At 52.8% G+C, this 12477-nt stretch overlaps 1 protein-coding gene across 1 annotated transcript in view; it reads left to right on the top strand.

Annotated features, from left to right (window-relative positions):
* Positions 1 to 12227, top strand: part of BSN (bassoon presynaptic cytomatrix protein) — a 211731-nt gene extending 199504 nt beyond the window's left edge. Inside the window, exons 8-12 of the mRNA XM_075006018.1 lie at positions 166 to 265; positions 756 to 896; positions 4579 to 4633; positions 5534 to 5631; positions 7647 to 12227. Coding sequence (XP_074862119.1) covers positions 166 to 265; positions 756 to 896; positions 4579 to 4619 — 282 coding nt within the window. The 3' untranslated portion in view covers positions 4620 to 4633; positions 5534 to 5631; positions 7647 to 12227. The remainder of the gene's footprint in view (positions 1 to 165; positions 266 to 755; positions 897 to 4578; positions 4634 to 5533; positions 5632 to 7646) is intronic.
* Positions 12228 to 12477: the final 250 nt, after the last annotated feature.

The raw sequence follows: 12477 nt of genomic DNA, 5'->3' as shown, positions 1-12477 counted from the left end.
ATACAGTCTTTGGCCTGGTGCAAGGGCTGATTTTTTTTAACTGGCACATACTGCCAAGTTCCTTTTCCCCTGGAACTGCTGTTCTGCCATCCCCATGCATGCCCACCTGCCTGACCACGGACAGAGACACCAGGGGAATTCTGAAATATGCATTTCACGTTACAGACGAAAGCAGATCAAGTGGAAGTTCCCAAACCCACCACAAAAGTGCCACCACCACATGGGAGAGCACCCCAAGTACAGCCACTGGGAATGTCTGCAGCAGGTGAGTGAGCAAGATAGACACACAATGGTCCCTGCCAAACTACTTGTGCTCATGTTGGCTGGCAGTGCCCATGGCACTAAAGGAACAGGCAGGCACTGGCTGTGTTTGCAAGGCCCATGGCTGCCTGATTTCTCCAAAGAGAAGATCCACTTCTATCCCTCACTAGCACATCACAGCATTAGATCAGTAGGGGCCTGGAAAGGCCATGGAATGGTTCCAGATTCCCAGCCCTGCACTGGGGGTCATGGTCCACTGGGGCAGGAGGGTGGTCAGAAGTGACCCAGGGTGGGTTGGCAATCCCTGTTCAGAGAACCAGATATGCGGAAGGTGCGGCCTGCCCTAATCTGTACCAGTCATGCCACAGATTCCTGGCAACTGAAAGCACCTGGGCACCACCCCATCTCTAGTCATCACATGGGCAGTGCCCATGCTGGGGAGGGGCTCTGGCTGGGTTCTCCTCCTTAATGTGGCTCCATATATTCCCTGACAGGTATTAAAATAGGACAGAAGCCAGCAGGACCCCCCCCACCCACTGGGGCAGCAGCTGGACAGCCCGGGGTGGATGGAGAGAGCGTATTCTCTAAAATCTTGCCAGGAGGAGCCGCAGAACAAGCAGGCAAACTGACAGAAGGTAAGAGTGCCAGCTCCTGGCTGGGCAGTGTCCAAAGATGGCTGCAAAGCCCATGGCATCTGGCACCATGGAGATGTACTGGCACAGAGTCTCTGCTTTGCAACTCAGTGGAAGGTGCTCACTGCAGACTCTGCAGGAGATGGCACAGCTCAGAGGTGACCTGAGTGCTGCAGGCCCCAACTGACTGCTCGTTAATCACTGAGCCAAGGCCAGTGGCCAAGACAGAGCCCTTGTGGGTCGCTGGGAAGAGGTGCTGTTTTTGGAATGAGAGTGCTGCTTGGGGCATGAGTTGTGGTGAGCTGGTCAGGCCACCTACGCAGACCTGGCAAGGCCACTATGGGGGAAGTGGCCTGGGTGCAAGGGTGACAGCAGAAGAGATTGTACAAACCATGTGAGGGCAGCAGAAGGGAGCTAGACCATGCAGCCCTTCTTTCTGGGGGGACAGAATAAGCAGGGAAAGGGTCATGGGGGGGACTGCCCACATTTGTCTCTTTTTGGGTCAACCCAGTCTCACTCCTCCTCCCTTTGTTAAGACCAGATTAATAGTGTCTCACTAACCAAGAGCAAGTAGAGGAGTACCAGGGAAGAGAAGAACAAATGTTGACATCTGGCCAAGGCATCAGTTTCCCCATTGCCTCTGAGGAACTGGTTTGTGGTTGTTTTTCCAGATTTGGAACATGTCTCAAAACATCATTACTAGAATCTCATGACTTACATGCAACGTTGTCACACGACAGCCTAAGTGAACAATATAAATGCTGTGCAAAATCTGTGCAGCAGTGTGGCAAGATGGAAGCACTGCAGCATGTAAAATGTTACCAGGTGTAGGCTGGTCCTATGGTTGTTTGGGATATAGTATAAAAGGAGGAGAAAGTGCAAGATACCTTCTCCACATGAGGCTGGTTGAAGCCTCTGTACGTTCTCCCCCAGCTTTTCAGGGGATTTACTTTGCAGATGTTGATTTAAAAAGCAAGCCCCAGCCAGGACTTGCCAGAAGGCTAGTTCCACTGCCTCCCTGGGAACCCAGCTTGGTATCAATAGCTTCTCTAGGAGATTGCGAGAGGGCTGCTAACATTCATGATGCTGATGTCGGGCACCGAGCCATCAGCCAGGCCTTTGCCTTAAGTGACACCGCACATGGATTAAAAAGCTAGAGCAGTATAAAATTAACATGGCCCATGAGAAATGGATTAAATTCTGATGGGCAGATAGGGCTCAAATGGAAACCTGACTAGGGAATTGTCATCAAGTGGGGACATTCCCAGGAGTCCCACGGGGCTTGGTTCTGGGCTCCATGCTGTTTATATTGTCACTGATAAAGTTTGCAGATGATCCAAAAATTGGGAGTGGTGGTAAATAATGAAGGAACCAGACCATTGATAGGGCACTCTGGGTTGCTTGGTACATGGGTGGCAAGCAAACTGTGCTTTCTGATATGGCTAAATGTAAATGTGTTGCTCTAGGAAGAGAGAATGTAGGTCTACTTACACAGTGGGGCACTCCATGCTGGGAAGCAGTGCCTCTGAAAAACATTTGGGGTGCTGGTATTTATTGAGCTGAACATGAGCTGCCTGCGTGACAGTGGTCAGAAGGGCTAATGAGATCCTGGAATGCATAGGTGATGACTTCTGCTCTAGCCAGGGGATGCTCAATCCCCCACCTGTCTGACCTGGGCCTGCCCTCACTCCTCTCCTTCCTCCAAACACCCGCCCCTGCCCTGCCTCTTTCTGACCCTTCCCTGCCCCCACTCCATCCCTTTCCTCATGCCTCTGCCAACTCCTCCTCTTCCCCAGAGTATGCTGTGCCCTCCCTTCTACCCCTCTCTCCTGGAGCATCTGAATGATATAAAACCACAGTTTCTGAACTTCAAAGCACGAATCTCTATATAAGTAAACCCAGAGCAATCACTGTGAATGAGGCTGTAGGGCAGCATTTCTCTATCACAGCCACAGGTAAACCAGAGAGAGTAAACCACCACTGGCTTTTCTTGAAGTCACAGCCTCCTGGGCTGTTGTAGAGTGGGGGGCAGAGCAGTGGCCCCTTCCCCTTGAATGTTTCCCACATGTGCAGAATGAATTTTGTTGTGTGCACCAATATGGAGGTGGCGTGTGACATGTACAATAGATCACCTCTGTATTGGTGCACACAACAAGATTCATGTGATGGGGAGGGGCTAAGAGGCTCAGTGTGTGAGGGGGCATGAGGGCTGTGGCAGAGGTCTGGGCATGAGGTCTCCAGAGGGGGTGCAGGCTCTGCGGTGGGTCTGGGGGCCCAGGGCTGAGGCAGAGAACTGGGTATGAGAGGGGATGTAGACTCCAGCGGGGGGTATGGGTTCTGGGCTGGGGCAGAGGATTGGGGACAGGAAGTGGTGGTGGGGATGAGGGGTTTGGGATGCTGGCTTACCCCCCAACTCTCTCTCCCCACAGCAGCACCAGGGCATTGTGGGAGAGACACCTTGCCCTGCCACAACAGCACCAGGCTGGGTTGGAGCCAGGGAAGGGGCTCCTTTCCCCCAGGTGCAGCAGGGTCAGGTCAGGGCTGAAGTTGGGCTGGGAGGGTGCCTGCCCTCTGACAATGGCAGGGCTAGGCCAGACAGGTTCCGTGAAGGCCTGTGTGGCATGGAGTAGGTTCTGGCCATACAGCTTACTGGGAACTTAGCTCCTTGTTGCTCCTGGAAGTACCGCCTTAGTGTTGGTTGATGGAGTTCCCTGCAGACGTTGGCCTCTTGCCCCCTCCTGCTTCCCAGAGACACCTGGGGCACAACACTGGCGAAGCCGACAGCTGGTGATTTCCCTACCTTCCCAGGAGTGGTGGAGCTCAGGCTTTGGGCTTCAGCCATGAGGTTGCAGGCAGCAGGCTCTGGATGTGGGGCTTTGGGCTACAGCCCCAGGCTCTGGCTTTGCAACGGTTGGCCCCGTGCTTCAGCCATGTGGTTTTGGGCTTCATCCCCCAGCTGAGGGGCTTCAGGCTGTAGCACCCTGCTGCCTCCCTCAACCACCCCTCTCACCCCATCCAGGGTTTAGTTTGTCCTCAGGGTTGCAGGGGCATAGTAAGTCTGCTTTAAGAAGTGATATTTGTATGTTTGTCAATGTCACTTTTCACTGCAGACGTGTTAGCTAGGTATACGTAAACTGCAATGCTGGGACATGTGCCTGTGTAACTTTTTCCCTACAGCTAATTAAGTATTTTAGGGAGCAGTGAGAGGGTGGCCCCATGCTGAACCAAATCACTTGTCCTGAGAAGTCTCTTCTAGGGAGAGATCTGGATTGTAGGGGTGTGGTTGTATTGCAATGAGACCTGTGGCTGATGCACAGCAACTGATGCAGACTTGCTGGGCTTGGGCTGTGAAATTGGAAAACCTGCACTACAGACTTGGTTCAGGTTGGTGTCAGGCTCTGTTCCAGAGAACTCGTTGACAGACAGGAATAGTGCTGTCATGCATTTATTCTTTGCTACTCATGTCAGCCATTCCGTACCTTTGCCTAACCCCTTAGATACTCCCATCATGCTGTTGGCCTTTTCCAGCTGCTGGAATAACATTGCTGTCATGGCCCAGAGCTGCGGAGAGGTTACTGAGAGCTGTCCTCTGGCTGCCCTGCTGGCCATGACCTGACCCCAAACAATGCTGACACCACATAGGGCCAGTGCAGGCCTCACCCCCTCTTTTCTTTGCCCACCACAGCAGTGTCGGCGTTCGGCAAGAAATTCACATCATTCTGGTGAGCGAATGCTGCAAGGTGAGTCACATTCAGCTGCCATCCTTCACCACCTCATTGTGGCCCTGTCACTCCAGCCCTTACCTTCCCGCAGCCACCCTCTCCTCCCTGACACACCTGCCCTGGCCTCTCCACATCTAGCCTGAATCACCAGCCCTGACTTTCCCACAGGCACCCAGTGTTCATCTAACACCCCCCCCACACACATGCACCCAGTGTGCCAGACTTTGTCACTCCTTCACTGCCCTGATGCACCAGTCCTTGTCTACCCACATCTGGCCCAAACCTCCGTATAGCCACCCTGACTTGCCAGCCTTGGCCTCTCCTCGTCTGGCCTGAATCACCAGCCCTCATCTCCCCATAGGCACCCAACTGCCAGCCAAAACCACCCATTAGAGTCTCAGCCCTGGCTTCCCAATGGCCACTCTGACGCACCAGGTTTAACTATCTTACTACTGCCCCACTGCATCAGCCTCACCTGATGCTGTGGACCAGGCTTGTGGAGTCAGTAAAGGCAGCAGGAGACAGGAATGCCTGATAGCTTCTTGAACGGTGTCTGCAGAGGCACCCCATGGAGATGGGAATCAGCTTATCCAGCTGCCATCCACTGGCCACCAACCCACTCTTTGCCACCTATTAGCCCTCACTACTCCCCCAGGGTCCCTGTCTCTCCAGCCACTCATCTGCTCCATTCTCTCCCCATGAGCCATGGACCAGATGCCCTTCACTCTGCACCCCAGCCCCTGCAGACCACACTGACTACCCCGGCATCTCCTGCCCAGTAACCCAGCTGCTATCTGCAGACTGATGCTGACAGCTCATGTGGGCATTGTTCTCCTCTGTCCCAGCAGAGTCACCGGGATGTGCCCCTCGTTAGTTGCCAGACCCTTCTCTGCTCTAATCCCCCATCTTTCCCAACAGGAGGCTGGGAAAGCAGGTGGTGATCTAATCTGGGCAGTGGAAAAACCTATGAAGAAACCAGTGAATTCAGCAAGCAGCATTGGACTCTGGGTATAACAGTAAGTGTCACTGGGGGCACAGCCATGAGGCAATGTGCTGTGGGGGTACAGCCATGAGGGGGTCTGCTGGAGGTACAGTCACAAGGAGAACTGTTGCGGGGTAGAGCCAGGAGGGGATATGCTGAGGGTACAGCCATAAGGAAGTGTGCTGTGGGGGTATGAATGGCGTGGAGAAAGTGAATACAGAAAAGTTATTTACTTGTTCCCATAACATAAGAACTAGAGGACACCAAATGAAATTAATGGGTAGCAGGTTCAAAACTAATAAAAGAAAGTTTTTCTTCACACAGTGCACAGTCAACCTGTGGAACTCCTTACCAGAGGATGCTGTGAAGGCCAGGACTCTAACAGAGTTTAAAAAAGAGCTCGATAAATATTTGGAGGTTAGGTCCATAGGTGGCTGTTAGCAAGGGGTAAGGTATGGTGCCTAGCCTTTTGTTGAAGGCAGGCGATGGATGGCAGGAGATGAATGGCTTGATCATTGTCTTCAGTTCAACTCCTCTGGGGTACCTGGCATTGGCTACTGTCGGCAGACAGGATACTGGGCTAGATGGACCTTTGGTCTGACCCAGTATGGCCGTTCTTATGTACAGCCGCACGGAGAATTCCTGGAAGTTACAGCTGTGAGGGGGTCTACTGGGGGTACAGACACAAGGAGAATTGCTGGGGATTACAGCCGTGAGGGAGTCTGCCTTTGGGTATAGGCATGAGAGGGTCTGTCGGGTACAGCCACAAGGAGAACTGCTGGAGGTACAGCCACAAGGGGGATAGATAGGGGTATAGTCATAAGGGAGTCAGGGGATACAGCTGTGAGTGGCTTTGGGAGTACAGCCACATGACAAACTGCTCTTTTGGCCATTTGCAGGTTGGATTATGAGGCAATTTAGTGCCCTTGAAATTAATGACTATGGGCAAGGTCAGGCACACACCAAAGTTGTCTCCCAGCTCTGCCAGTGTCCTTAAACACCCACCCTGCTGCCACTGGCTAGCTCAGCCCCCGCCTGCAACCCCGTGCTAGCAGAGCCCTGGCCTTACTCCCCTAGCTGTACTGTTGCCCTTCAATCTCACCCCACTGCCCCCTGCTATTCCTGAAAAGAATGTGCCCATTGTTAAAGTTGCATGAAGGTTTTGTGCTGGTACCAGAGCCACAGGCTCAATTCCCATGGGTCATCTGTCTCAGAGTGTTGGACAGTAAAATGCCTGAGCGCTGAGCAGGTGTGGGGCTGGCAAAACAAAGGTGGCCAGGACAGAACAATGACTCCCAGGCCAGGAGTGCATGTGCCATTTGAACAGCCCTTATCTCAATGGCGATAACAAAATGAGGGAAGCACTCAGCCTATCGTGAGAACCACACCCGGCCTGATACCCTCTCCTGGGCAGGGCAGCCAAGCAGCCATTTCCCTGGGTTGCTGGGCGTGAGAGACAGGATTGCCCTGGGCATGTGGCCAGCAAGCTACTGGGATACAGAACCTGCAGACAGCATTTGGCCCTACTGGGAAGGCCTCCTTGCTTGCCCACCTATATTCCCCCACAGAGAAGAGCTGCCACTATACCGGCGGTCCCTCTGCCAGTCCTTAGTCAAGGGGGATAGGACTGGCTGCTGAATCACGGCATGCCAAGACCACATCTTCTTGGCGCATCAGCCACTGGTTAGGTGTCACTGAGCTGCTGGTCCCCTCCTGGCAATGGGCAGCCAAACACCAACACTATGGCAGGAGAGCTGGAAGAGCCCAGACTGTCCTGGCAGGGTGTGGAGGGAAGGGGCTGCAGTGTTAATTCGCAGAGGGATGTGCATGCCAGGAGGAGCATCTCCCACCAGGCCCATGCAACAGCTATTGGGGCCACTGGAGCCAGGAGGTACCAGGAGGCAAAGGATGGACATTCCTGCCAGTGTTGCTTTTTATTTGCATTGTGGTACAACTTGGAGCTCAGGCATGGACATGGGCCCTTTGTGTACCAGGTGCTGCACACACAGTTGACAATTATCTTTCTCTCTTTTTCTGTCTCTCATCAAGCTTTTGAAACCAGGGAAACCACTAGGCTGCTTCATAGATTGCATGGCCAGAATGGCCCAACATGACCTGGCAGGCTGAAGACAGGATGTTGGGTATCACTGAGCCGACCAGGCCTTTACCTGTAGCAAGCTCCTTCAGGGCCTTGGAGGCAGCACTGCAGGAGGGCATGGGGAGTGATCTCTTCTCGACTCTGTACCCTGTCTGGAGCAAGCCACAGGAAAACACACCCAGCGCGCAGGCATTGTGTCCATCGGGAACACTGTCAACGCATGGGCCTGTGCCACCACCTGACTATCATGGAGGTGGACTTTGCCCTGCTCTCGGAGGATGCTTCTGAGCTTGCCCAGGACTGCTCCCTCCTGTGGTCTCCCGGGGCCTGATGGGGTACCTCTGGCCCTTTCTTGAGATTATACACAGAGTTGAATATCATTGAGTCATAACTTTAGTGTCTTCATAGGTTTTTCCCTCTCTCTGAGCCATGTTTGAGTCGAAGGCTGGCAGCTGAAGGCTCTGATCTCCTTCACATTCCAATTTGCCCCATTGGCCTCTCTGCATGCACAGCGTTCCTGTACTCTCACCATCCCTGAGACAGAAAGGGTTCCACACCCCCATCTGAGGGACCGAGAGAACTTCAATTAGGACCTAACACTGTTTGCTTACTGAGATACGAGGCCATAGGACTCTGAAAGGCAGTGCATAAACTGGCTGACTTTTCCCAAAGTGCATACTGGCCAGGCATGTCTCTCAGCTACCCCAAAGCCATTCTGAAGCCATTCTAAAGCATTCAAATGGCAGTGCTATCCATTGGTAACAGTGCATGTTGTTTTATGGATGCCTGGGTATTATTTTTTATTTCCAGAACAGCCTTAATCATTCCACTTTGATTTATGCCTATACCTCATCAGGACCCAGGGGCTGGGGTTCTTGTTTCTTTTCGGTTTGGTTTACTTTGTACTGAATTCTCCTTCCTTTCTGCTTTGTGCTGAGTTAGCACCCAGGCTGCTGTCTGTAGAAGCAATAGAGTCCAGAAGGCTATAAAAGAGCACAAGGTCAGGAGAGCACTGCCTCTGCCATTCTCCTACTTACTACTGTGCAATTCAAGTCCTTCTTAAGCCATTGTTGTTGGGCATGCTCGGAAAGCTGGAGGAGCTACTAACAGCAAAATGTTTAACCTGCCAGGATGAAACTCCTTGGAGTGTAACTGGAGAGAGCAGAAGAAAACCAAATGGGAAGCTTGTTTGACTGTAGAGACATCAGCAAGTGTACAAATGCTTTGGTTTTCATTTGTTTGTGTTGTCAGGTTCCTGCCAGTCTCTCGTTCATGCTGAGCATGCTCCAAACAACAGTTCATTGGTGTGATCCATAGGAGCTTCCATCCACCTTGGGTAACTGTGAGCGAGTCTCATGTCTAATGTTCTATGCAATGAAATACAAAGTTGAAGAATCCTGTGAATATTTAATAAGTTCAATGTTATGTATAAGGATTTAATTGCAACTGTGCTATTGACAGTGGATAGAGATCTTTCTATCAAACACCCATGTGTATAACATCTCAGTTACTGGCATGTTTGGCCCATTGAGGGACACTTTGCCAAAGGTAGCCATATGGCTTGTGACTGTCCTGTAGTGGAGCATGGCTTGCTACTTTTCTGCACGCTTTCATCTACGTTTAATGCTTGCAATTCTTTGCTTGGAGGATTTTGTTCTCACCAGTTCATCTTTGATGTTGAATGCTAGTAACAGCTTTGTGCACTTGTTATTGATGGCACAGTCCCAATGTGAAGTGGAACATTGTGTGACTGATGCATCAGAGCCCTCTGCCTCTTCCCATGCAGGGCTACTAACATCCAGTACACAGCACCACCTGTTCTGGGGGTTCCCTGAGATGGACCTTTGGTTAGCCCTGGCCCATTCCAGAATAGGCAAGTAGGCAAGGAGGGTGAGGCCAGTAGTCAGCTGGCCAGGGCATCTGAACAGCGCCAAAAGTTGGTTTTAGAATTTCTGCACTGAACCTCTCTGCTCTCCCTGCCATGTCCTGCTTTGTGCAGCTGAGATATCTCATACTAGCATCAGCTCACAGTGTTGTTCCTTCCAGTGCAGTATTACCAGTGACTGAAGAGCCTTGAACACTAGCCCCAGGAATTCACAGAGAGAGAACTGGGCATGGCCCAGGGATAGCAAAGTGGAGCAGACTGCTCTGCAGTTGCATTGCCCTCCTGGCCTGAGCCACCTGGCTGAGTTCCTGTCTTTGCACAATCTAGATGAAGCCAGAAAAGCCATTTCAAGGGAGAGGCAAATAGATGGGGTCAGAGTCTTCTGTGTGTCCCTGGGCACCAAGAGCCTGAGCAAGACATGGTAGTGCTCACCATAGCACTCACTTTGCAGGGCATACCATCTTGGCTGTGCCAGGGTTGTGAGCGATCAGCCCAGCCAGCATCCTCCTTCTTGGACCCCAAAGTGCCTCGCTCAGAGAATGTGGGTTCTACACTCTGCTCAGGGCTTCCATTCTCTCAGCAGGAGCACCCAAACCTCCCCAGTCCAAGGTTAAGTCAGTAGCCTGCCCAGAGGCCAGTGTTCACTGGGGCAAATGAAGCCACCCTACCCTTAGTAGAGAGGTGCCACCAATAAATACTACAGGTTCTAGTATGCACTGCTTTGTCTTGGAGCTGGAAGTGGTTGCCTCCATGTGCCGTGTTGCCTTGAAGGAGGCACTTCAGCCGTCCCTGCAGAGCAGCGGCTGCCAAGTGATCCCACGGATAGTTCCAGGCATGGATGGCTAGAATGGGCACCAGCATCTGCATTGTGTTTGGTAGGGTACCATGGCCAGGTTGGGATTGTGTGCACATGTCAGACCAAGTGGCTGACACTGACCTACCATCACAGAGGGGAGCCTGCATGGCTCTCCAGGACAGGAACACTCATACCATAGCTCGGAGGAGCCCCAATCTCAGCAGGCAATTGCTGAGATCTCAGTTGTGAGGTCCTTATTTGATAGAGCCTATGGAAGGGAAGGGGGCTCCCCATTACTGAGTCCCATAAGACCTAGGGGTGCAGCTGATACCCATGTCTGAGATTGGAAACATGGAGGGGTGTTGCAGAAGCTGTGTGGTTGTGCAGGCTCAGAGCATGTTCTGCCTGGGGCCTAGCAGGTGTGTGGTTCAGCACGAACTGTGGATCTGTGCAGGTCCACAGGGTCTTGTCCCTAGCAGATGGGTGGATATCTTCACAGGTAACCCTGCCGATGGCCAACAGCTTGCAGCACTATAGCCACTGACTGAACCCATGTGGTGCCTTGGCACAGAGGCCACATCCCGGTGGCCAAGGAGGCTAAGTTCTCCACTTCCTGCATCGGGCTCCTCCCTGAGGCTTTGGCACATGGTGAAAGCACTGGGTGGGAAGGTTTGCACTACCTCAGCTGCCAGGGTAGAGGGCATCCATTTCTAGAGCTCCCCATACAACACCACTCTCACAGTAAGCCAAGGTTGGCCCAGCACTCAAGGCATCACCTTTGCCAGGGAACTGCGAGTCAGTCCCACTCCAGCTCTGCTAGGAGATGTCCCCTTCCTACTTGCCATATAGATGCTGCAGCTCAGATGGCAGGCAAAGCCAGGCCCTGATCCTGGGCCTGACCCTCTTGATTCTGCATAAGTGAAGGGATATAGAGCCCTTCACTTGGCCAGACTGCCAGAGAGAGCAGAACAGCATCCCCAGGCTAGAGCTCAGCTGGATCAGCCGGGCCAACTGGGGCTGTCCACAACTGGCCTTCACTGCAGACATAGCCACACTGCATTTGGCAGGCAGGCAGCTAGTCATGGCACTGTGCCTGCTGGTGTGAACTGGTCACACTTGTGGGCAGCATGGTGCCAGCTCTGCAGATGGCCTAGTGCAAAAGGATGCAGAACAGAGAGACCTGACCCCCTTAACATCCAAACCGGCAGGAGCACTGCCCGGTGCCTTGGCTGCCAGGGGCTTGTTTGGCATATGGATTTGAGTAGAAGAGTGAGCTAGTCCTAAACACAAGAGCCTTTACTGAGGGCTCCGGCAGCTTGGTGCCTTCGAAGGGAGCAGTCTTGGCCGCCCCTGCCCCAGGCAGCAGACGGCTCCAGCAGCTCTAGGGCCAGCTAGGGTGTGCCTCCAATGACAAGTGCATAGTCTGTGGATGCTTCTCAGGGCCCTTGCTGGACACCTGCCCTCTGCAGGCTTGCTCAGCAGTGGCTGCGCCAGCCCCTCCATCCCTGACATGTAAATAGTTGTACAGTGTGGTCCTGAGAACAAAGCCCAGCAAGGCCAAGGTGCACCTTCCACCACCCACACATCTGTGGTGGGTTCACTGGACTGATCCCTCCGCACGCTCATGTCCTCGGGGTCTTTCTTTTGCATTGGCTTTTTCTGGGGGAGGTCCGCTGTATAAAGCTCAAACAGTGCCCAAGTTACCAGTTGTCAGTGCAATGACCTTGTGAATGGTGTGTAGTCCTGATGTGCTCTGTGAGACCATGTGTTTCAGTGTGCCGCCTCTCATGTTGTGACTCCCTTTGAGACGTTGCCCTACAAGGTATTTCTGTGAGAACAGAATAAAAGGACTTGATAGAAATGGGTGCCGTGACTCAATCTGTACCAAGTAAGCCTGAACAGCGAAGCAAGGCTGGAGTGCACTGAGGAGAGCCGGGCAGCCCAGCAGGTGACAGGCACCAGCAATCAGCAGCTGCTAGACTGAGCTGGATGGGCCTGGCCAGCAGCACCGGGTCCCCAATGAGCAAGTCTGGGCTCAGCCAGATTTAGTGGGACAATGGCTTTGCCTCCTAGCATGGCTACATTCACTGTGGGGCAGATG

This window comes from Carettochelys insculpta, chromosome 11 (genome assembly GCF_033958435.1).
Source record: "Carettochelys insculpta isolate YL-2023 chromosome 11, ASM3395843v1, whole genome shotgun sequence".
NCBI lineage: Eukaryota > Metazoa > Chordata > Testudines > Carettochelyidae > Carettochelys > Carettochelys insculpta.
The sequence above is the reverse complement of the archived record's forward strand: the minus strand, read 5'-3'. Positions and strand labels throughout refer to the sequence as shown.